At 39.9% G+C, this 26,476-nt stretch overlaps 1 protein-coding gene across 4 annotated transcripts in view; it reads right to left on the bottom strand.

Annotated features, from left to right (window-relative positions):
• Nucleotides 1-26,476, bottom strand: part of Crebbp (CREB binding lysine acetyltransferase) — a 143,002-nt gene that overhangs the window by 91,446 nt on the left and 25,080 nt on the right. For all 4 annotated transcript variants that reach the window (XM_016003228.3, XM_016003229.3, XM_006984701.4 and 1 more), the window contains exon 2: nucleotides 22,360-23,069. In XM_016003228.3, coding sequence (XP_015858714.1) covers nucleotides 22,360-23,069 — 710 coding nt within the window. The remainder of the gene's footprint in view (nucleotides 1-22,359; nucleotides 23,070-26,476) is intronic.

Genomic DNA, 26,476 nt, shown 5'->3' with positions numbered 1-26,476 from the left:
CCTAAAGAACTGTGATTATTACACATGGTACAATATCTTAGAAGGGCTCCAAAAACAGGAGGCTATAAAGAAAAAAAAAATCTAGGAAGTCAGACTCAAGTATTGCTGTCAGTCAATCATGTGTTGGTACAGGTTCAGTCACTGTGACAAATGTACCACAAGAATATGCGATGTTAAGAGGAAGGTTCAGTGGAATAAAATTGAAGAGGGAACACAGGACTTCTGCATTATCTTGAATATCTTCTATGAATCTAAAACAGCTAAAAACAAAGACTACTTTAAAATGAAAAGCAAACTGACAAAAAAATAAATGTCAACAGGTGATAATTTTGAGCAATAAGAATGCAGACATTGTTTATATTAGTCTATGTTGTATTTTTCAAATTTACTTGTATTTTATGTACATCGGTGTTTTGCCTGCATTTATGTCTGTGTGAGGGTGTTGGATCCCCTGGAATAGGAGGTACAGACAGTTGTGAGCTGCCACGTGGGTGCTGGGAATTGAACCTGAGTCCTGGGAATTGAACCTGAGTCCTCTGGAAGACAGCCAGTGCTCTTAACCACTGAGCCATCTCTCCAGCCCCCTCTATGCTGCTATGTTAAAAACCCTCGAAGCAAGTGAGGCTGGAGAGATGGTGCCGTGGTTTAAAGTGTGTACTGCTCTTGCAGAGGACCTGGTTTAGTTCATACCACCTGCATAGTGGTTCACAACACCTTATAACTCCAGTTCCAGGAGATCAATACCCACTTCTGGCCTCTGAGGACACCAGGCTTGACTGCAGTGCACATCCATACATGCAAGCAAAACACTTATGCCCATAAATATAATAAAATCAAGTAACTCTTAAAAAAGAAAAAAACAAAACAAAAAACCAACCAAACAAAAAAACACTCAAAATGTTACAATTCGAACCTCTCTTTGTTATCACAATATAAGAAAGATAGATGACCTGGCAGTAAAGAGGATTTGATAGTCCGGCAGAGGACTTGGGTTGGGTTCCTCTGTAACTGCAGCCATGGCAGGGATCTGACGCCCTCTCCTGGCCTCCATAAAAACTGCATGAACATGATACACAAAATCAGGCAATACTCATATATGTATGTATGCATGTATGTATGTATATATGTATATATTTTTAAAGACAGATATTTAGCCATGGCGGTGCACACCTTTAACCTCAGCACTCAGGAGGCAGTCAGGCAGATCGGTGTGAGTTTGAGGCCAGCCTGGTCTACACAGTGAGTTCCAGGACAGCCAGAGCTATACAGAGAGACACTGTCTCAAAACAAACCAACACAAAAACCAAAGAATAAAAAGACAGACATTTCAGAGGCAGATAGATGGACTATAGATTGTTCTATAGATTCAAAATGTATAGAGACATAATTATGGTGGCCTCCTGAATCCAACACAAACACATATACTTCTTGAGAAAGTCTACTTTCTTATGGGCATTGCAAAGCCTGATTGGCTAAATAGATACTTCAACTAGAGAGGTATGACCTGCTCAGATGTCAGGCAAATCTCAGTGTTCAGGGACAAATTTTCTTCTTTTGACTATAAGCAGTACATCCCTCCATATAATGAAAATACTCCTAGGAAATGACTCTCAGCTATATTTTCTATAAATTTTGTAGCAGGGGATATCTGTTCTTATACAGAAAAGAAAAAAACCAAGACATTATATACTCATCATTTTATAGACAAGTGGTAAATAAATACAATTTTGAGTCAACCACAGGTGGGATATAAGTAAAAGTCTGCTACTTTCTAACGTGTCATTTTGAATGATGTCCTGTACAAGCAGGACTGTGGCTCATAAGATGTTACTCCTTGTGCAAAGTAGATATACCACCCACCTCAGAAGGTTATTAAACACGAGACAAAAAGAACCCATTCGCAGAACTCTCAGCACAGTACCAGTACAATGGCCTCTTCCTCCTGCTCACACTCACCATAATTTAGGAAGAGTAAATACAATAATTTAGGACTATGCTAAAAAAAAATTTATGCTATTAAGCACGCAAGCGTGCATGCACACACACTGAAAAAGGCCAAAAATGTTACACCACAATCAGTATAAAAACCCTTAAGTGTTTTAACTTAGTGGCAGATGGACAACAAATAACTGTCTATGGTACATATAACTCTTTCCAAAATATAGAAGAAACATTTTGGAAAAGCTGGTCATCATGTTATAGCTCAAATACATTGAGAAAAGCACAGCAATTTGCAGGTTCGTACACTAAAATTATTCTGTGAACAACTCAGAAGACAGAAATCATTTGTAAAGTGTGAAGCACACAATCACTATATTGTACATTCAGGCCTTCAAACCGAGTGTCCTTGGAGATACTACATCACCAGCCCCAATTGGAGCCTGTTCAAGCTGGATGCAGGAATAGAGTGCTCAGGATGTGTGAACTGAACAGAAGTGGTACAGCATTGAAGACAGAGAATAATTAGTCCAACTTCCAAAGTTTTGTTGACTACCCCAGGAAGTGAATGAGACCCCAAAAGATCATGTTCAAGGTTTCTTTCGAGCCTTGTGGTAAGAAAACGCAACACCAACCTTGAAAGGATAGTAACTGATGACAGACAAAAACTCACATTCCCCAACAGCAAACAACAAACACATGCAGTACCATGTCATCCACTGTGTCTACAACATTCCAAACTCACTGGGCATGCACAAAAGCAGGTAGTATAACTGAAACTTAGGAATAATCTATCTCAACAAGCAAAAGACTACAAAAGAAACCAGACTCCAAAATGACAGACATGTTAGAATTAGACTTCAAAAAAAAAAAAAAAAATGAGAAAGCAAAGAGAATAAAGAAACAAAGCACCAAAGAGACAAATGGGTGTGTGTGTGTGAATCCAGCTATCAACATTAAATACTGAACAGTACAACTAAAAGACTAGTAACAGTAGACTCCATTGGGAGAGTACTGGACAAAAGATCTAAAAGACCAAGATTGTCAGAATAAATAAAAGGTAAGATCTACCTAAATGCTATTTATAATAAAAATATTTTAAATATAAAGACACAAGCAAGTTAAAAGGGGAACATGTAAATTGCAGATGCTAATAAGAGAATAGGAATGGAGCCGAGCATCGAGCATCGGTGGCACACGCCTTTAATCCCAGCACTTGGGAGGCAGAGCCAGGCTGATCTCTGTGAGTTCGAGGCCAGCCTGGTCTACAGAGTGAGATCCAGGACAGGCACCAAAACTACACAGAGAAACCCTGCCTCAAAAAACCAAAAAAGAAAGAATGATTATATTGGTTTAAAAAAAAAGTAGACTTTAAGACAGAATATTAAAATAGCTGAGATGAGTATTTTTTAATGGTTTCATTTATCCGAAAAATACAACCCAAAATACATATTTACTTAATGAAATTTGGGCATGGTGGTATATGCCTTTAATCTCAACCCTTCAAGGAAGGTGGGTCTCTGTGCGTTTCCAGGCCAGCCTGTTCTACACAGATTTCTAGGACAGCCAAGGCTATGAGAGAGAGAGAGAGAGAGAGAGAGAGAGAGAGAGAGAGAGAGAGAGAGAGAGAGAGAGAGACCGACCAAGACCAGAGACCCTATCTCTAAACAAAACAAACAAAAACCCAATAAAAGTTCAGACTTTACTCTGGGGGTGGGAGAGGGGAGAGCAAGCCTGTAATTAAATTGCATATTTTAAATATTCCTCTCCTAATAACTGATAAAATACACCCTTCCATTCCAAACCAGCAAAGATTCTAATATAAGATTAGCCAACTTGTTCTAGGTGATATTTTACAGAGAACCATACCTTACAACTATAGGGTGCACTATCTTTCAAGCATGTATATACCATCTACCAAAAAACTACAGGGAGAAAGGCCAAATGAGAGGGTAGAATGAGAGAGGGTTACAGGTTTGATTTTGTTTTCTCATGCTGTCTCTCATGTGTAGAATGCAGATAGAAACTGTTTTTTTCTAAATACACAAAAGCACTACTGAAGAATGTAGCTCAATGGGAGAGTGCCTGACCAGCATGCATGGGGTCCTTGGTTCAAAACACAGTGTTTAGGGGCAGGGTCCTGCAACCAGCAAGTTGAAGGTACACCAGCAATACTTTATAAAGCTGAAAGATAGCTCAATGGGCAAAGACACTTATTGCTAAACCTGACAACTCAAATTCAATGACCAGGACACACATGGTACAAGAAGAGAACCAACTCCTATAAGCTGTCCCTTGGCCCTCACACTGTGCACTGTGGCATGAGCGTCCACACACACACACAATTTTATTTATATATATATGAATATATGTTATATATATTCATCTAATACACACACACACGCACACACACACGCACACGCACACGCACACACACATGCACACACACATCAAGACTATTTGGGAGAAAAGGAAGAGGAAAAGAGGGAAATGGAGGGTATGAATGTGTGAAAAACAATGACATGTATGTATTAAAATACTCAATAAAAATTATTTCCTATGCTAATTAAAAACTGTAATGATAAAAAATAAATCTGTGGGGTTATAAAGTTCTTGAGTTTCAATGAATTTTCAAAGGACAAATTCCTAACAGAGGTGACTGGAGATATGGCTCAGTTGGCAGAGAGTTCAGGTAGCACGCATGAAGCCTTTAGTGCAATCCTCAGCACCACATAAGCACACCTGTAATTTGCACAATGAAGAGGTGGAGGCAGGACGACCAGAAGTTCAAGGCATCTTCATAGCAAACTTAAGGCTAGCTTGAGTTACATTAAGACCCTGACTCAAAATATCCATTAAATTTAAAAACCCTAAGGGAAAATTAAGAGAAAAACACTGAAAACCTGACATTGAATATATTCTACAAACAATAAAAGTTAAAAGGAAAAATACGGGGCTGGCAACATGGCTCAGTGGGTAAAGGTGTTTGCAGCCATGTCTGATGACCTGAGTGTGACCCCCAGGACCTATAAGATGAAAGGATAGAAATGAGCCCCCACACACACAAGTTGTCAAAACCTCCACTTATTTATGTGCCTTGGCACCACCCCCACACATACCCCCCCCACACACACTGTAATAATTGTTTTTAAAAGATTAAGAGCACCTTTGCAACTATGAATAACCTAATATGGATAATTTAAAACCTTCCCAATGAGAAAAAGAGCAGACTAAGATGGCTTCTTAAACAGTACTAATACTTTAAAATTTTATTTATTTTTATGTGTATGTGTCTTTTGTCTGTATGAATGTCTGCAGACCATGTGTGTGCTTGGTGCCCAGAGGACCAAAGAGGGCACTAGATCCTTGAAATTGGAGTTGCAGACAGTTGTAGACAGCTCACAACTATCATATGGGTGCTAGGAACTAAACCTGGGTCCTTAGGAAGAACAGTCAGTGCTTTGAATTGGTAAGCCATCTCTCTAACCCCCAATAATACTAACCTTAGATAAATTTTAAGGAAAGAATGAAAAGAAGCAATCCCCAAGTTAACGCACAAAGACAGTATAGTTTTAATACCAAAATCAAATGAGAATAAAAAAGCCTTAATGTAGGGGCAGATTCCAGAGTTCAGGAGGCTCAGGCAAGAGAACTGCCTAAGTTTGAGGCCAGCATGAGTCATACAGGGAGTTCCATGCTAGTGTGGGCTACAGGGTAAAATCCTAGCTCAAAAATCAAAGCAAGGGCTGGGGTGATGTAAAGTTCTTGCTGTGTAAGCATGAGGGCCTAAGTTCAGATCCCTAACATCCACTCAAGAAGCTGAGTACTACACTAACTAGAAACACGAGGATCCTAAAGACTTGCTGGCCAACAAATCTAGCCAATCACACTGCAGATCTGGTGACCAAGACCCTGTCAAAAAAATAAGGTGAAGAAAGTGATCGAGGAGACATCCAAGTTGGCCTCTGTCCTATGTGTACAAATGTATGTGTACACACACACACACACACACACACACACACACACACACACACGAAAGAGATTAGACTCACAATCTTGATGAACAGAGGCACAAAACCCAAATGTTTTAGTAAATCAGATCCAATAATAAATTTAAAAGAAAGCATAAAAAGCCATATAGAGAAGCCTACTATCTCATAAGCCAACTTTAAAAAAAAAAAGTGCAGGGACAGTAGGACAAACATGAAAAGAAAGAGGGGATACTGAGGGCTAAAGGGTTAAGCCTTAAAAGATAGGGAAGAAGCAAGTAGTAGACAGGTGAACCAAGTATTATGAAAAGCTTTAATTAATAAACTTAATTTCAAAATACAACCTTAAAAGATAGTTAAAACAGAATTGGCTTGCTTGAGTAGACAACATTGCTCCCATAAGACAAGAGTTATTAAATAAAAAAATAAATAAAAAACAAAACCATAGTATAAAGCATGGGATGCCTCCTGTGATGACTAATCTTGGTTGTCAACTTGACTACATCGGGAACCAACAAAAAACGCTAGCAGCTGGACACACCTGTGAAGGATTTTCTTGATTGGGTCATTTGAGGCAAGAAGACCCACCCTAAATCTGGGCTTCATCTTCTGGTGCCAGCCTACATAAAGGACATGGAAGAAAGCTTGTGTTTTTTGCCTGTTTGCCCTCACTCTCTCTGGCAAGTTCATCCATTCTGCTGCTGAGGAATCACTTTGCTGGTATTAGAACTCACAGCAGCTGTGATAACATATACACAAGATCAAGCCAGTCAAAATTCCAGCATGGATGGGAGCGGAACTCTCAAGGTCCTACTCCTAGCTGAGGAACTACTGGCTATTGTTGGATATAAGAAAGTCCATTTTTCAGGTTGGCAACGCTCTAGTGGAAGGCCAGCAACTAATAGGACTCAATGAGTTTGTCAAAACAAAAACAAAAACAAAAAGGACATGATATTGGGAGGGGCTGAGGGAGGAGTGGAGTGGAACTAACTAAAATTCATTTTTTATAATAAAAATAGTGTATGTGAAAAATGCTAAATGAAAGAAGTCAGACACAAAAAAAACTACATATCATACAATTCCATTTATATGAAGTGTCCACAAGAGGCAAGTATGTATAGTCATTTGCTCAAATCCAAAGTGTTGGCAGATACAATGGTGGCGCACATCTTTAATCCCAGGATTCGGGAGGCAGAGACAGGAAGATCTCTGTGAGTTTGAGACCAACCAGGTCTATAGAGCGAGTTCCAGGACAGCCAAGGCTACACAAAAAAACCCTGCCTCGGAGAAAAACAAAAAACAACAACAGCAACAACAACAACAAAAAAGCACAGTTTACATAAACTGATAAAAATGTTTCACAATTTATAATGGCTACATGTATCTTTGTATACACTGAAAAACCACTGAATTACTGAACTAATTACATGGCATATGAACTATAGCTCATCACATTGTTATTAGTAAATAATTTACATATTTGTTGCAAATAAAGTAGATCATTAAAATAAAATCTTTGTGTGTGTGTATACAAATTTTTTTATTCATATGGTTGGTTCCAATTATGTAAGTCTACATGTAGGTAAAAGCAATCCAATGAAAACTATTAGCAGTAATTGGGGGAGGGGGTGTTGAGTGAGAAATGTCCCCCACAGTCTGATATTTGAATATTCAGTCCCCAGTTGGCAGTGCTGTTTGAAGAGATTTAAATGTGCCATGTCTGTTACTGGGAGAAGGCTTTGAAAATTTGAAGTCTTAACACCATTCCCAGTTTCCTGCTTGTGGTCTGAGATGTGAACTCTCAGCTGTTCCTGCTGTCACACCTGCCACCTGTTGCCACGATTCCCTGCCATGATTATCTCCTAGAACCTTAAGTTCATATAAGTGTGTGTCTACTTGGGGAACACAAGTAGGAGAGATTTGTCCCGACAGATGGCTGGGACACAGGAAAACTTGCAGCTACAAATGGCACCCAACATGGGGCAATAGTTTCCACCTAAAACCGGAGAGAACTTAATAAGAGATTCTAAAATGGAGCTAAAAACAGCTTCCTAGTTGTGTCTCAGACAAGCCATGAGCTATATAGTATGGCAGGTTCACAGTACTTGGTATATGGGCTTGAATGCAGCATGGCAGATTACCACCAAGGTACACAAAGGCGTCTCCAAGCCGCTCAGTACGCTGCATGGTGTATTAAGCTTTTGCTAACACAGGACAAAAAAAAAAAAAGTTTCTGAGCTACACACTGCTTTCATGGAGGCATAGACCCACTGCTTCTGAGAGTTGGTGGTACACATGGCTCTCAGAGCTGATGGTAAACGTACCACTGCCATGTTAAAAAGTTGAGGTGGGCAGAGTCAACAGCCAAGGCTGCTGCTTCTGTTCTAACCACTCTGCAGTTTAAAACAATGGATTCACAATAAAACAGATTCAGATGAAATAAATCTCTAAATGGTTTACAATATGTATAAAAATATATGTAGGCTTGAAAGAGAGAAAAAGGGAAATATAGACAGTTATATAACAAAAAGTTTTAAAAATAAAGTCTTTAAAGAGACAGTAGAAGTAATATAAAAGTTAAGCCACATAAAGATGGAAATCACACACAGAGTATAGATTATATTGTCTTTGGGATTTTTAACTGCAGAGAGACACTTGATTGTAAAAGCTGCTGAGTTAAATCAATATATATATATATTTTAAAGGTATCTCGATTTCAAAATTAATATCTAAGGATACATTGCTTTAAAAAAGAGGTTCTGCTTTTGTTTCCACAGAAGATGAGAACCTATGGATTGCTTCCAGGCTAATATGGTTTGACCAAGGAAAACCCCAAGAGGCTCAGATGATCCAACATCCAAAAACAGCTTCAAGGCAACTCAGAGAATACAAAATCACAGACTATTCCAATCAGGACTTGACCATAATTCTTAATTTTCTCAGGATCCCTCTTAATACAGCACCCTTTATCAGCAGGAAATAGCCTAGAAAACTATGCCCATATTCCAAAAAAAAAATGGATTATGGATGTTTGTCTTTGTTTAGGTTGTTGGTTACAAATTGTTATTGGTCATAGTCAATCTCTTCCTAAAAGAAGAAAGGGGGATTTGATATAGAAATATAGGATATAGATATGATAGACTAAAAGAGTAGATTATTGACTCTACTTTTAAAGAACAACTTGTTTGAAATGTTTTACAATGCTATGGATTTTAGTTTATTGATACAAATTTAAAGTTAATTTTGTTATACTGTATGTATATTTCTACTCTTGTTTAAAGTATTATGTTTATGAAACTCATTTAAGATTATAATGTATAATTAAATACAGATTATAATTAGTCTTCTATGATAGTCAAACTTACAGTCATGTTAGTTAAGTTTTCTAGGTATACATAGATATATTTCAATTAGGTAGGTAATCTTCAAACACTTCAAAGACCTACAAAATATGGCATTTAAAATGTTTTAAGAACTTAAGACTTTTCTGGACAATAAGACACATCTACTCCTGGCAGCACCAAATACTTCAAGGAAGACGATGGGGATTTAAAAAAAAAAAAACTCATTATGAAGTATGCTTTATGGCAAAAGCTAGCCACTGGGCAAAAAAGTGCCCTTGCTTCAACTGATTGACAGTATGACATTATATTGACAGTATAAAATGGACATGCAGGACCCATAGGAAGGTGACCACTGAACTTTGCAAGACAAGCTGGTCCTTTAGATTCCTGCTTCGCAGAGGAGAATGCCAGATATTATAGGACAGAAGAAAAAAAATGACTGAAAAACTCTAGGCCTATAGGCTAAAGATGGATAGCCTAATGTTGCAGAAAAACTTTGGGTGACTGTCCAGGCAGCCAGCTGTCTCAGTCATTCTAGATTTTTGGAAGTTGTTTACAATGTCTTCCCTCTTACTTAGGTAATATTATATCCTTCTCAGGTCTTTGATGTAGTTGAAGACTAGATAGTTGTAATTACAGTTTTCCTTGGTTATGATAAGGTAGATATGAAACCTTGAACTCACAAATATAGGATAGACAAAATATTTTCTTTAATTTTGCCAAATACAAATAGACTAGATACTATAACTGTAATTCTTGCTTGATAACTGTTTTGTTATATGTAATTTTACTATGTTAAAGTTAAAACCTTCCTTTTTGATTAGACAGAAAAGGGGAAGTGCTGTGGAATATTGTTCTGTATGCTGGGAATATACGTTGCTCTAATTGGTTGATAAATAAAATGATGAATGGCCAGTAGCCAGGCAGGAAGTACAGGTGGAGAAAGCAGATGAGGAGAATTCTGGGAAGAGGAAGGCTGAGTCAGGAGTCACCAGCCAGACACAGAGGAAGCAAGATGACAAGGCATAACTAAAAAAAGGTACCAAGCCACATGACTAAATATAGATAAAAATTATGGGCTAATTTAAGTGTAAGAGCTAGTCAGTAATAAGCCTGAGCAAATGGCCAAGCAGTTATAATTAATATAAGCCTCTGTGTGTTTACTTGGGGGATGTGAGTAGGAGAGATTTGTTTCAACTGACAGCTGCCCAGGACACAGAAAAACTTCCAGCTACATATATGCCCTTCCTTTTATAAAATGTCTTGGTCATGATACTTTATCATAGCCATAGAAAAGTAACTAACACAGAAATTGATATGTGGGAGTGGGCTACTGCTCTCAAATTCCTAACAGTGCTGTTTAATGAATAACGTGGGAGGTTTTGAACTCTGGACTAGAACTTAATGGGATTCCTAGCGGGAGCTTGGAAGACAGTAGTACTGAGAGTTATGTGGACTGTGGAGGCCCCTAATCAACAGGTCTCAGAGAGGAACAATATTAGTAACTAGGCTTGAAAATGTTCCTGTGATATTTGGGGGGTGGGAGGGTGCAGTGGGGGAGATGGCTGCTTTCTACCTGTATCCTAAGGACTTGCCTGAAGCTAAATGTAGGACTAATTTCTCTGGCAGAGATTCAAAGATAGCAAATACTGATTGTGCCAAATGGTTATTAGTAACCACTGTTATGCAGGTCTAAAATGGAAAAGTACAAATGGGGCAGAAAGAGAGAGCTACAAAACGCAGTTTGAAGAGAAAAACAGCATCAGGAAATTTAATGTTACAGCTAAAGCTTGTGCTGAAAGAAATACAGAGATTAAGGAAAGGCCTTATTTTCAATGCAATAAAGGGAAAGATGATCTTAAGGCAAGATCCAACACAGCTGAGCTTCCAACTTATGAAAGGAAAAGGCTTAAGGAATCCTCTGCTCCTAGAAAGAAACAACAAACAAGGGCACACATGATTTAAGGAGGACCAGGCTGGATTCCAAACTGACAGACAAACTTGTCATTGTTATCCACATGATGGTGACTGCTTTACAATCATGAAAGTCAGGGGTCATGGAATCTTCCTCCATGGTTTCTGGGAGCTTCTAAGGCTAGCTATATGACAAGGGAGTCTCTGGATGGAGGACCTGAGGGGCCACTGTATGAGGCTGTAGAAATGAAGCCTGAGTTGCACTGGAGACCCCAAGATGTTGGTAAATGCCAGAGCCATGGGATACTGGCCAAGGAGAGCTGTGGACCCGGGTAGGTGGCAGACTGCAGACAGCAAAGCTGGAAAGGCAGAACCATTTAAGCCCTTTGACATCAGATATGGAGCTACAAGACTTAACATTTGCCTTTCTGGATTTCAATCTTGCTTCTATCTAGTATTTTCTCACTATGATGCCTTTATTCCCCCCTTTTGGAATGGTAATGTATACTCTGTAATATTCTGTTTTGGAAGTATGTAATTTGTTTTTTGATTTTACAAGGCATTAGAGTAAAATACTATCCTGAGTCTCATAAGAGATTTTGGACTTTTAAATAGTGTTATGACTGTGAAAGATGGGGATTTTTGAACTTGAACTAAATTCTTTTTGGATTATGTTATATGGTAACAAGACTATGGGGGCCAGGGGGTGGAATGTGGTGGTTTGAATGAGAAATGCTCCCATAGTATTGGGCATTTGAATACTTGGTCTCCAGTTGGTGGTACTGTTGAAGAAGGTTTAAGTATATGGCCTTCCTGGAGAAAGTATGTCCCTGGGTGCTGTGGGATGGTCTGTATGTCAAATCTTTTGCTCTGATTGGTCAATAAATAAAACACTGATTGGCCAGGGGCCAGGCAGGAAGTATAGGCAGGACTAACAGAGAGGAGAATTGAGAGAACAGGAAGGTGGGAGGAGTCACTGCCAGCCGCCGCCATGACAAGCAGCATGTGAAGATGCCAGTAAGCCACGAGCCACATGGCAAGGTATAGATTTATGGAAATGGATTAATTTAAGCTATAAGAACAGTTAGCAAGAAGCCTGCCACGGCCATAGAGTTTGTAAGCAATATAAGTCTCTGTGTTTACTTGGTTGGGTCTGAGCGGCTGTGGGACTGGCGGATGACAGAGATTTGTCCTGACTGTGGGCAAGGCAGAAAACTCTAGCTACACCTGGGGGCTTGCTTTGAGAATTTAAAGATTTGTGAATTCTCAGTTTTCTCTCTGTTTCCTGCTTGCAGGTCTCAGCTGTTTCTGTGACCTGCTGCCACAATTCCCTGCCATGATGGATCCTTATCTCTCTGGAACTGTGAACTCATATAAACCCTTTCTTCTATAAAATGCCTTACTCGGGGCATTTTGTCACCATAATAGGGAAGTAACTAATACAGGGTGTGTTGTGGATAATATTGTCAACTTGACAGGACCCAGAATCACTGAAGAGGCAAGCTTTTGGGTATATCTGTGATGGATTTTCTAAATTAGCTTCATTAAGATGCAAAGACCCACCTTAAAGCAGGCAGCACCATACCATAGATGAGATCCTGGAATGCATAAATAAGGAGAAAGGCAATTTAGCACCAGCAGTCATCACTCTCCTCTTCCTGACTGAAGATGCAAAGTGACCAGCTGCCTCAAGTTCCTGCCAGTATGACCCTGGAACCGTGAGCCAAAATAAACTCTTCCTTATTTGAGTTGCTTTTGTTGGATGTTTTGTTGCAGCAATGGGACTTCCATACTCAAGCTCGCACATATTATAAATAAATATAAACAAAAGACTGTCAGGGATAGAATTATGTTTTTCTCTCTAGAAAATCCCATGTTTTCAAATTTTATGCAATAAAAAACTTTTTTTTTTCTTTTTTTGGCCAGGCAATGGTGGCACATGTCTTGACTCCCAGCACTTGGGAGGCAGAGGCAGGAGGACCAGCCTGGTCTACAGAGAGAGTTCCAGGACAGCCAGGTTATGGTAAGTCAGTTATGGTAAGATATCTGAAACTGCTCTGCACTTCTGCCCCAAAGCTGCTCCTCCATTGGCTGTACACATCCACACTGCATTATACTTCACTACGCTAGGGAGTTTCATTTTACAAACCACTTATTTCTGTTGTGATCCTCCAAAAGAGACCAAATTATGATTTTTTTTTCTGAATAGCGAATTCCACTTTATTTGCATTATTGTTAAATTTAGTTACATTTTTATGGGGTGAGTGTGTATGAGGGAATGTCTGCATATACACATGTGCCATGGTGTTCATATGGAGTAAGAGGATAACCTGCAGGGATCAGTTCTCCCTCCACCATGTGGGTCCAATGATAAACTCAGGCCATCAGGCTCAGCAGGAAGCATCTTGTAAGCTTCCTTTCTTTACACTATTTCACAGGGGAAAAAATGAGATATTACATCAAAGTGAGAAGCATCAGATAAACATATAGTTTATCTATCAGAGATTCCCGACTATCTAAATAAAGAAGATGGACTAACCATTCCTTCAACAGGCAACTTGATTCTGCTAATTCTTCAATAACTACATTCTGTTAATCTATTCTTTTAGTTCTTTTAGAACACATTCTCAGAGTGCAATTTCTGATTTGTATAATGTAGGTTTACCTTGGAAGAACTTGTTAAAAACACAAATTCTCAAGCTTCACCCCAAAATTGCTGAATTAAAGCTCAGTCTGGCTCTTGGACACTTTGTGTGTAAAGTCCAGCTTTGATTTTAAACCACTGGTTCCAGCTCATTGTGGCTGGAACCTGGATCCACATAAAAACCTTTACTCTAGGAATAAAAAGTTCAAGACTCCTAGGCAGTATCAAGCTCCACCTTTCTGCACACGTTCTTTAAAAAAAAAAAAAAGTGAAGTATCTGAAGTCTCCTCACATACTAAAAGGGCCTACTCTTAACCCTCTAAGAAATTTTTTTTACTGTATCTACTTACTTCAGTATCTTTTCAGGTGTGTGAGAAAAAACAAAAATAATTTCTAGGGTGACACACAATAGTAAATTTTTTTATTAGCCTTAGAATCAGAAAGACTCTTGGACCACTTGACCAGGCTTGCTAGTTAGCTTTTACTGTCAACCTGACACAACCTAGAGTCACCTGGAAGAGGAATCCAATTAAGGAGTTGCCCAGATCATATTGGCCTATGACCTCTGTCTATGAGAGTGTTAACTGGTACCTGACATGGGAGGGCACAGCTCATGGAGGCAGCACCATCTCTAGACAGGAAACGCTGGGCTGTATAAGAAAGCTAGCTGAACATAAGCCAGAGAAGAAGCCAGTAAACAGTGTTCCTCCATGGTTTCTGCTTCATTTTTGCTTGAGTTCCAACCTGACTTCCCAACGAAGGACTGTGACCTGAGTACAAGCTGAAATTCTCCTCCCCACTAAACTGCTTTTGGTCGCCAAAGCAAAGCAACAAAAAGCAAACTAGAACACCAAGTAACACAAAACACTTCCCACTCTCTTCTGCAACATTCTGTACAAAGCAACATCTCTCAGCACCTATCACAGGAAAAAAATAATCTGAGTGTCCGTGTGATTTCTAATCCCATTGAAGTGCATCTTTTTTGTTCTCCTTCTACATGCAGGCCAACTATTTGGGTTATTTTCAGTAGCAAAAGTAACACAAGCAAGCTGGGCAGTGTGGCACACGTCTTTAATCCCAGCACTTGGAGGCAGAGGCAGGTGGATCTCTGTGAGTTTGCGGCTAGCCTGGTCTGCTTAGTTCCAGGACAACCAGTGCTACACAGAAAAACCCTATCTTAAAAATTTAAAAAAAAAAAAGGGGGGAGGGGGACAGTTGGAGAGATGGCTCAAAGGTTAAGAACACTGGCTGTTCTTCCAGAGGACCAGGTTCAATTCCCAATATCCACATGGTGGCTTAACTGTCCAGGTAACTCCAGCTCCAGGGGATCCAATATCTTTAAACAGACATATATGCATGTAGAACACTAGTGCATAAAAAGAAAGTTTTAAAGTGACACAAGCTCCCTAAAAGATATCAGGCTTTGCTACAGTGAAATGGAGAAATGGATTTAGTTTGCTCCAGATTTTGACTGTGCCTGTCTTGTTCTCATTGCCAGTTTGTTTTAAAACTGCTCACATTTTTCCTATCATAACTATTTCTTGCTGGTAGCACATGCCTACAACAGCCCTGAGCAGGCTGAGGCAGGAAGTCCCTGAGTCTCAGGTTAGCCAGCCTAGGTTACAGATTGGTATCATCTCAAAATTGAACAACAACAACAACAACAAAACTCACAGCATTTTCTTAGTCACACACAATTATTAAATAGAGGTAGAAATAACCCACAATCATGAAGAATGCTTAAGAATTAGAAGAAATTTTTCAAGATTATATCTGTGTTTATCTGTGTGTTTATGGGTGACAGCAGAGGCCAGAAGAGGATGCCAGATCCCCAGGAGCTGGAGCTATAGGTGGTTGTGAGCTGCCTAAAATCAGTTCTGAGGTCTGAACCTGGGTTCTTTGGAAGAGTGTCAAGTGCTCTTAACTGCTGAGCCATCTCTCCAGCAAAGAATTATATTACTTTTAAGATAATAAATGAAAGAAGAGAATTTCTGTTAAAATATAATTTGTACAACTGACCCATGGTTCAGACTACATAGCTCATGATTAAGAGGGCTTAAAGCCAGGCTAAGTAGAATACAAGAGGGTTCTGCAACTTATTGACTGAGATGTGAATTTATTCACTGTCTTAACCTGTTCTATGGAATTTAAATGCCCTTACTGTACACATATACTTTAGATTTATTTATTTTATACCCTACTGTTCCTACCTACCTCTCTCTCTCTCTCTCTCTCTCTCTCTCACTTTAGATTTATTTAAGTGTATAAATGTTGGCCTGCACGTATGTATATACACCATGCGCATGCCCAGTACCCACAGAGGTCAGGTCAAAAGAGGGAGTTGGGTTGGTCCCCAGAAGTGGAGTCATGGATGTTTGTAAACCACCACATAGGTACTGGGAATTGAGCTTGGGTCCTCTACAAAAACAGCAGGTGTGCTTAAAAAAAAAAAAAAAAAAAAAAACAAACCACTGAGCTCTAGCTTACTACATATATTTTAATGAGAAATAAAAGAAGTAGTTTGGTTTTTCTTAAAAATCAGAGTAAATTCATACTTTCCTGAAACACAGACACAGCTACATCAATTCAAAAGACCAAAGTCCAAAACCAGAATACAGCCGGAAAGTTGACAATAATTTCAAGTCAGTCTGGAAGAGAGAAGCCCTAAGTTTCCACAGAAAGGCAGACAAAGACAGAGGAGGAGACAGCTTCAGGTCCCCATGCTTGTACAAAGAACTAAATCATGTCAACGTGACTTAAACTGTCCAAGGAGACAGAAGAAACTTCTAATCTTTCTTTGATCGGGTTTACATAACACTAATAAAGAAAACCTGAAAAGCACAAAAAGAATCATAAGTCAATCTTACTGATAAATAAGAAACAAAAATCCAGCTGGGCAGTGGTGGCACACGTCTTTAATCCCAGCACTCAGGAGGCAGAGCCAGGCAGATCTCTGTGAGTTCCAGGCCAGCCTGGTCTACAGAGTGAGATCCAGGACAGGCACCAAAAACTACACAGAGAAACCCTTCTCAAAAAACCAGAAAAAGAAAAAAATCCTACAAGAAGGGGCTAGAGAGAGGGCTCAGTGGCTAAGAGTACTGGCTGCTCTTCTAGAGGACCCGTGTTCAATTCCTAGCACCCACATCAGGCAGCACACGGGAAATCTGACGTTGTCTTCTAGTTTCCCCAGATACCTGCACTAACATGCACATATCCACACACACACATATATACATGTAATTAAAAATAATAAAATCCACTTGGGAGGCAGAAGCAGGAGGATCTCTGTAGTTCGAGGCCAGCCTGGTCTACAGAGTAAGTTCCAGGAGAGCCAGGACTACAAAGAAATCCTGTCTTGAAAAACCAAGCCAACCAAACAAACAAAATCTTTAAAAAAGAAAATCCTAAGGAAACACAGAATTCAGGAATTACATTAAGTTCTAATTTTTACAATTACAAGTGTGATTCAATTTAATATGAAGAAATCTGATAAAGCAAAGATCTTTCAGTAGTTACTACAGGTGTAAGAAATGAGTATAATAAAACCTAACATTTAACACAGGAGACTGTGCCCTAATTTTAAAATACATGGTTGCCTCTGGCTGCAAATTAAAGTTCACATTCTACTTAAAACACTAGACAAACTTCCATTCAAGTTAGAAACAAAACACAGATGCCCAAGGGTATCAACAAGGAGAAGACAAAAATATCAATAATGCAAAAGACGTCTACTTGGAAACCCCAAGAGAATCAGCTAAAGAAGTACTAAGATGAGAACAAGTTCATAAAGCGGCCAGACTCTAATGACATCTACACATCAATACCTGCATTAAAACAGCCAATTAAATAATGAAATCGAACTTGCCCCCCCCAATAGCAAGAAAACCCATAATAAATAAAAAATTAATCTGTTTTTTTGTTGGTGGTGGTGGTGAGTTTTTTTTTTTTTTTTGGGGGGGGGTGTTACACTCGTATAGAGTGCACATATGTGTGCAGGTGCATATGGAAGCCAGAGGGCAACCTTTAGCATCACTCCTAAGAAGCTGTCTACTTCACTTTTCTGAGACGGTATTTCATTGGTCTCATGCTCATCAATCAGACTAGGCTGGCTGGTACCAAACCCTAGGTATCTGGTTATCTCTCCAGCCAAGCCTGGGTGCCAGGGATCAAACTCATGTCCTCATGCTTACTTAAAATAGTGGTCCTTCCAAGTCCTGTGCTCATTGCATGAGTTGGCTGTTTGAAACCTGGAGCTTATGCAGGGACACTTGGCTCAGTCTGGGAGGAAGGGACTGGACCTGCCTGGACTGAGTCTACCAGGTTGATCGCAGTCCTCGGGGGAGGACTTGTCCTGGAGGAGGTGGGAATGGGGGATAGCCTGGGGGTAAGGGGAGGGGGTGGGAGGGGGGAGAATAGGGGAACCCATGGCTGATACGTCAAACTGAATGGTATTGTAAAATAAAATATATATAAAAAGTGGTCCTTATCCCCGTCTGCCATGAAAATGATTTGAGGAAAATAAACTATAACTGTGTCCTGGACATGCCCTAGAGATTCTAACCTAATTGGTCAGCAATGAGGTTCAGACAACAGTGACTGTAAAACTCTCCAAGCAATTCTAATGTGTGGCCAGGGTTGAGAACCACATGTAAGTTCACCATCACCCTCATGAACAAAAGCTGAGTGAACAGCTAGGATGACTTTCTGGAACAGATACAGGCAGAGATCAATAACCAACGCAAAACACATAACAATAGAGGGAAGATGGACTACTAAAATCTAAATAGATTGCACTGTGACTACTATCAGTTAAAAAACAACAACACTGGATTGCTCTTTGGTTAAAATTAACTTCTTTGGTGAGTCTTTGTTTATTGGGAGGCAGGACTTCTTGGAGCATGGTGCTAGGGTGGGGGGTGCCCAGGGCCTTATGCTTACTAAACAAGTGCTATGCCACAACCAAAAGTGAGGTCAAGATTCAAGAAATAAGAAGGAAATATAGGAGAATACATTTCTTTCACCTTTTCTAGGGGGAAGAAGGCAACAACAGATCTTGTTTTTATTGTTTATGTTGGTCTCCAACTCTGGAACTCAAGCCACCCCTTACCTCTGCTTCCCAAGTTGTTAGGACTACAAGTGTCACCACATCTAACACTCAGAATATTTATAGTTTGGAATAGGGAAAACACTTGAAGATGGTATACAATCTTAAAGGCAAAGAAGGGAAAAATGAATGTTTCCATACAAACTGAAAACATACACCTGACAAATATGTGACAGGCACACTGTAAACTGTAAAGAGAGGGAAAGAGGTCTACTGAAAGCCTTCAACTTTGAATACATAAAGATAATAAGCTACAGCTTAGTGGTAGGAGACTTGCCTAACAAATGTGAATATCTGGGTTGGATCCCTAGCACTGGGCATGCAAGCAGACAGGCACCCATGTGCACATACAAAGCACACAAGCATGCGCATGCACGCACGCGCAAAAACACGTAAAATAATCTGAGAAAGACAATTATTTACAAATTTATGGAAACATCCTAATAAAAACAATTTGGTTAGAATTACAAGTGTAAGGATACTAATATCTAATAACATCTAATGTTGGTGAAGATTTAGACAGGTTCATTCAACATAAGCAAGGGTGAAATTCGCACAATATTTTTCAAAATATTTGGTAATATCTATATTCTTTTTGAAGTTTTGTTTTTGTTCTAAAGAAGGTCTTACTGTGTAGTCCTGGCAAGCCTAGAAATTGCTGTTTATCTCAGGGTGGTCTCAAACTTGGCAATAATCCTCCTTGCCTTGTGAATGTTAGAATTAAAGAGTACAACATAACACTCATGCTCTATCTGTTTATTTTAAATGTCAGTATTCTTTCGTTAGAAATTCCCCACCAGGGCTGGAGAAATGGCTGAACAATGTAAGAGCACTTGCCGCTCTTCCAGAGAACTCCAGTTCAGTTTCCATCACTCACAACAGGTCCCACACACACAGCCTCTAACTCAAGCTCTGGGGATCTGATACCTTCTTCTTGCCTCTGCACACACACCATAGCATATGTACACGGAGGCAAACATATACATAAACTTAAAAAAAAAATTAACTACATCTCCAAAACTTTATCCAGCACTTATTCACTTGCACAAAGATATAAATGTACAAAATATAAACTATGGCAACACTGAAACAATCTAAGTATCTAGTCCATAGAGAATGTATCCTACCAAACCAGATACTACTACAGTCCTATGAAGAATGAAAAACAAGGAATCATATCCAACTTAAGGTGTTAAGTTATTGAGTAGAGTTGTCTAGATCTTTTGTAATGTGTAATGCCACGAAATCTCATGTTTAATGAAATATGGGCTTGCATTTTAAATTTTTCTGTAAACAGAAGCTAGAAGGATGCCTGTAATTAAGAGCACTTGCTGAGGCCAGACAGTGGTGGTGCAGGCCTTTAATCCTAGCACTTGGGAGGCAGAAGCAGGAAGATCTCTATGAGTTTGAGACCAGCCTGGTCTACAGAGAGAGTTCCAGGACAGCCAGGACTGTTTCACAGAGAAACCCTGTCCTGAAAAACCAAAAGAGTACTTGCTCTTCTTGCAGAGGATCTGGGATTGATTCCCAGAACCCACATAGCAGCTGTAACTCCAGTTGTGGGAGGTCTCCATAGGCACTGTCCACATGTAGTACAGACATCCACACAGGCAAACATCCACACATAAATAAATTTTTAAAACACTTTTTTTGTAAGTACTAGTTGTAAAGAAACCTCTTAGGTAGGCACGATGGCAATCACTGCAACCACAGCACTCAGGCAGCATGTGCAGAGAACAGTCATGTCTGAGGCAAGCCTGCTCCATACAGCCAGCTCTAGGCCAGCTAGGGTTACAAAATGAGACCCTCTCTCAAAAACCAAGCGGGATCCTTTATAATCTTTAAGATTTTTCAATAATCTGGGACCAAACAGTTTAACAACTATTGCATTATGTTAGTTTTACATTTTAAACAATCCAAACGTAATCCCAATTCTCAAAAAAAAAAAAAAAAAACCAACAACAACAAAAAACTGGGTAGTTTTTAAACTGGTAGTTTGGAATATGAATTAGAAGAGTCCAACAACTGATCTACCCAGAGGCAGGAAGCAAAAGAGTGTATATGCACCACACCCTCTTCTGCCAAGGACAACCACAATTAAGTTAACCTTCTCCCTCTACTAATTTTTTGAAAAAAGATAAGTGCAATTTTAATATTAGAAATGACTTCACTTTTATTTCTTAAGTTAAAAAACAAAATATAACATCTTCTTACCTATGGTAGCCTCAAGACTTTACACCAGTCTGCCCATTTTCTCCTCAACTCTCCAGGAAATTTTATTCTCATTTCTCCTTTTCCCTTTAGGACTAATCAAATTCACACAACAGCCCTGCACAAAAACAGGTGCACCCAGTGGCTGCCATTCACAAGTCTGGGGTCACAGAGCCTCTAAAAGGTTTGGTACTTCAATGCAATCAGCCTGGGTCTCTCTGTACCCTTCTCTCATCAGTCTCCATGTTTTTTAGCTGAACCACATCTAGCTTTCGTCACATCCTTCCCTCTTCTCCAAGTACTGATCCTGTTATACACAGCAGCCGTAGGCTGATGGCTGCAAACTACAGCCCAGACCTTTCTCTAGAACAGAGATGGAGACCATGCAGAATGACCTTGGAACTATGCAGAGAATTCTGAAAGCCCAGAGTGTTGGGCAACATACCTTCAGTATGCCAGTCAGTGAGTCCACCTCTCTAACAAGCTCCCAGGTAATGCTGGTACTGCTGGTGTGAGGACTCCCCAATTTGAGAACCACTGCTCTAACGTTTTCACTGGGATACAAGGGTCTACAATCCCCTGGCTCTACTCAGTCCCTCACCACTGTCACAGCAGCAAGAGCTAACCATCTCAAAACACAGCTTCTTTATGAGTAAAATGGAGACCGTGACAGTAAACACATTCCCAAGTGATGGAAAGAAAAGGGTAGACAGGAGGATGTACTTCATTAGCCGAATAAATAAGCATCCTTTACCAGATCCTCTGATGCATTAAAAAGTTGGTTCTCAGCAGAAAGTGCCCTTCAACTGTGTAGTCTTGTTTCTATATATTTTCCACAGAGGTTAAAAACTGGCAATCAGTGGCACACATATGTAATCTCAGCACTTAGGAGGCTGCAGCAGGGGGTCCATGAGTTGAGAACAGCCTAGGCTGCATGGGAGTTCAAAGCTAGCCTCAGGCTATACAACAAAATATGATCTCAAAAAAAAAATTTTTTTTTTCATTTTAAATATAGGAAGTCAAGTTTTTTTTTTTTTTTATCTGAAAGGGACTCCCCCACTCCACCCCCCCAAAAAAATCTGTCTCTTTCATGTGACATGTACAACTCTTAACAGAAGGGATAAAAAGGAGCCAAAGAGTCCCATGTTGCCATGTTACTTGAGAGGAAATGCCCACCATCAGTCAAGAAGCATTCAAGCACTTCAGCTCACTTACCTTGGTCATGCCTCCTGCCTGCGCCGTATTCAGTCCGGCATGGCTAGCCATCTGTGGGGAAACCTGTGTCAAGGTCTCAGCCAGCACACTGCTTGTGGCCCCTTGCATGGTTGGAGCAGGGTAGGGCATTCCAGCTCCCCTTCCTCTTCCAGCAGCCCCAAGAGATCCATTCATGACTTGAGCCTGCCCTTGTTGAGCCTGATTCATTAAGCTATGGCCAGAGTTACTATTGAGAAGGCCTGGGTGGGTCTGGTTGAAGTTAGCATTCATGCAGATCCCAGGTCCAGTCTGTGATGTGGCAGGGCTACTGGTCACCAGCCCCACTTGCTTTTGTGCTTGAGGATTCAGTGCTTGGGAGGCAGGCGGGGTAGGCCCAGAGGTGCTGGCTGCCTGTTTGGGCAGGCTAGGGGTTGATGAGTCTCCCTGGTTCAGAGGGCTCTTGCCCATGGCACCCAGGCTGGCCATGTTTGTACTGTTGGGCTGCCCTTGAGCCTGGCCACCAAGGCCCTGTTGCACAGGGCTGCTGGCACTCACATTTCCTATCCCTGGGTTGATGCTAGAGCCGCTGCCTCCTCTAAGAAGCTCCGACAGTTGTTTATGTTTGGACGCAGCATCTGGAACAAGGCTCCCACTGTTTAAAAGGCTTAATTCTCCATTAGGGATCAGCTCATCAGGAAGATCATTTTCCAAGTCAAACAATGATCCAAAATCTAGAAAGTAAGCAGAAATGGAAATGAGAATCTAAGAAAACCTGACAGCTCTCTAACCGTCATGTTACTATGATCTTGAGTCTAATGGAGCAGTTCACACAGACCACTAGCACATCTTAAGAATAATATCAAACAGATCTGAAACATCATTTGGAGAGATTAAAAAAAGGAAAAACATTTTTCAAATTCAGAAAAAGGAAACATTAAACAATAATGAGAATGGGCCATCTCTTATTTTAAAATCATATCCAAAAACAGTAATTAAACAGTATGGTATGAAGAAAAACTCAGATATACAAATTAAAAAATAATAACAAATCTTTAAAAATTCAGTAAATTAAAATGCTAAGATGCTTTTAAGAATGTAAGCATGAAGCCAGGTATGGTGATACATACATGTAATAATAGCACTTGGAAGTGGAGATGGGAGAATCAAAAGTTCAAAGCCAATACTGGTAATTTTAAAGATATGGAGTTCAAAGCCATCTTAAGTTACATGAAGTCATTGTATCAAAAAATAAAAAGTAAGCTGGAGCCGGGTGGTGGTGGCACACACCTTTAACCCCAGCACTTGGGAGGCAGAAACAGGCAGATCTCTGTGAGTTTGAGGCCAGCCTGGTCTAGAGTTAGTTCCAAGACAGCCAAGGTTACAAGAAAAACCCTGCCTCAAAAAATAAGTGAATGAATGAATGAATGAATAAAATAGATAAAAAGCAGACATGCAAAAAGTAATTAGATATGAGTTCTATGAATAGCAATTTAAGAGAAATTAAACTCAACCTAAGTAATTGCATATTTGAAAGTTAAATTATTTTTTAAATACACTAGAAAATGTCATTTGTGGTTTTTGAAAGGGTTGAAGAAACATGCACAAAAGTAGAGAAATTAAAAAGTGGTTAAAACATAGTCAAACTTAAAGATCCTTGCACTACATGAGAAGGATGATCACACAGGAAAATGAGGAATACAGTGACTTCTGGTATAAATGGGCAAGGCATGTAAACAGGCAACCATCCCAAAAGATAAAACAGATCAGTCTTCTTGGTCAGAAACAAACTAAAACACAAGCAATTTCCTTTTTCTGGCTTCTTTCAAAGCAATCCTCCTCTGCAGCGTAATCTTATCACCTCTCTTCCTCCACTCTCCAACCTCCAGGGTGCTCTTCAGTTAGCAGCCTGTCTATGCATGTGTGAATCAAGAATGAAGTGTGCAAACTATGTCCACCACAATGTTATTTGTAACACTAACACCCAAAGGCAGTTCAACCTAATGAGATTCAACATATGAGATTCCCTGCACCAGAACCCCAACTCTGCACCAGTGTCCCATGCCAGCTATACAACTTTGGGTATCTTAGTCTCTCTGTACTTCATACTTTCCTTATCTAGAAAACAGGGCAATAATGACCCCTACACTAGTAAGGGTTGTTCTGGGTACTAGATGAATTAACGAATGGAAATCACTAAGGTCTGGGCGTAATATAAATTTAACAAGAATGAGCTATTATAGGCAGGTGGTGGCCTTTAATCCCAGCACTTGGGAGGCAGATCTCTTGAGTTCCAGGACAGCCAGGGCTACACAGAGAAACCCTGTCTCAAAATAAAAAATTAACTATCACTATTACAAAGCTTAATAAACATCCATACATGACAAAACTGTTTTAAGTAATTATGATTACTATAGAAATGTAAGAATATATATGTACTTATGGAAAAGCATGAAACTGAACAAACTTATACAAATGGATAGAAGAAGAGAACAATGACTGGAATATAACTGGTCAAAAATAAAATTAGTCATGCTGGTAAAACAGTGAGGTAGTGAATGCAATGTTGAGTTTGGGAGGTTTTCCTTCTTTAATAACTGCCATCTGCCATCCCTTCAGAAATTTAAAAACTTTTCTCCAAGATAGCAGACCATACATTCTAGCTACCTAGTCCTCTCCTACCACCACTGCCTTTCACTGTAGACAAACCCAAGTAGCTCTGAGGTGGCTGCCTGGGAGTGCCCTTTGAGGAAGGGTAGCATCTTCCCTGGCCACAGGAGGGAAACTGGCCACATTCTAGTGCAGGAGACACAATCCCACCCAGGGAAGCTGACTATCTTGTTAGCCAAGATAATCTGTTTAAAGGTTTTCCTTCCCATTAGCAAGGGTTGCTCAGAAAGAAGTCCCCCTTTTCATCACCAGATTTCTCCATGAGCACATGGAAACCATCTTGCAACCAGGAAAAAAAAAGTCATCACCATCCATCCACACTGGATGGGCATAGGGGAAAAAAAGGCAACATCTAAGTTGGTAGAAACTTAATTGATAGAGCTGGAGAGATGGCACAGTAGTTAAGACCACATATTGGTCTTCCAAAGGACCCTAAGTTCAGGTGCCAGAATCCATGTCAGACAGCTCACAAGAGCCTGTAACTCCAGCTCCAAGGGGATCTAATGCCTTTAGCCTCCACAGGAGCACCCTCACACACATGTACCCACCCACCAACATCTACACATAATTAAGAAAGAAGTATTTAACAACTGAATTGGTGAAGTCTGAACTGTTAAATCATCCAGCCCTGGAATCTTCCTACCTTCAATGTCTTGTTTTATGAGAAAATACACTTTGTAGAGTTAAAACCATTTACCTTGACTTTTAATTCAGCTGTTTTAGCTGGCATCTCAGGGTACACACTATTTTCTAGCCATTAACACAAGTTAGAACTGCCATGTATATCAGTAATCCTTCCGAATTCTCTCTTGGCTGGAAACCAAGCTCCAGCTCCACTCAGATACTCAACAGCACTACACAGACTCCCATTAGGCTCTCTGCAGAACCGCCAAGTCCCTCTTTGACCCCTAGCATTCTCTGAACTTACTGGCCTAGCATGCCAATTCTAACACACTGCTGTAGCTTCACACCTGACTATACTAAATGAGGGATACACACACGGGCACATGGGTTTTGCAGTACCTGTGTGAACAGAAAATTTCCCTTTCGCCCAAGAACATCCTTTTATACATAATCACAGTACACTTGTCAAATTCAGGAAGTATAACAGAGTTACATTAATACACTGGCCCTATTCAAACTTCATGGTTGTCCCAATAATGCCTTTTAACATGTCCCTTTCCCTTATGAAAACCCAACTTAAAAACCCAGTATATTTACTCCTCAGGTCCCTGTCATCGTGATAATCTACAAAGGGTCCTTAGCCACTAGTTTCCATGACAGTTCTAAAGATTTTTTTGTAGAAGGTCCTTCATATGGGGTGCCTAAGAGGGTCAATGGATTGTCAATTTGAAAAAAAAAAAAATCTGATTCTTGAAGAGCAGACAACTTAGAGGGTTCTCCTGTTGGGTCCATCCATAGTTCTTAGCTACAAAATTATCTGAAACTTGGAGATTCACTAAGGTTTCCA

Source organism: Peromyscus maniculatus, chromosome 8, assembly GCF_049852395.1.
Source record: "Peromyscus maniculatus bairdii isolate BWxNUB_F1_BW_parent chromosome 8, HU_Pman_BW_mat_3.1, whole genome shotgun sequence".
Classification (NCBI taxonomy): Eukaryota; Metazoa; Chordata; class Mammalia; order Rodentia; family Cricetidae; genus Peromyscus; species Peromyscus maniculatus.
Note: the sequence above shows the minus strand (reverse complement) of the source record. Positions and strands in the feature narration are given on the sequence as shown.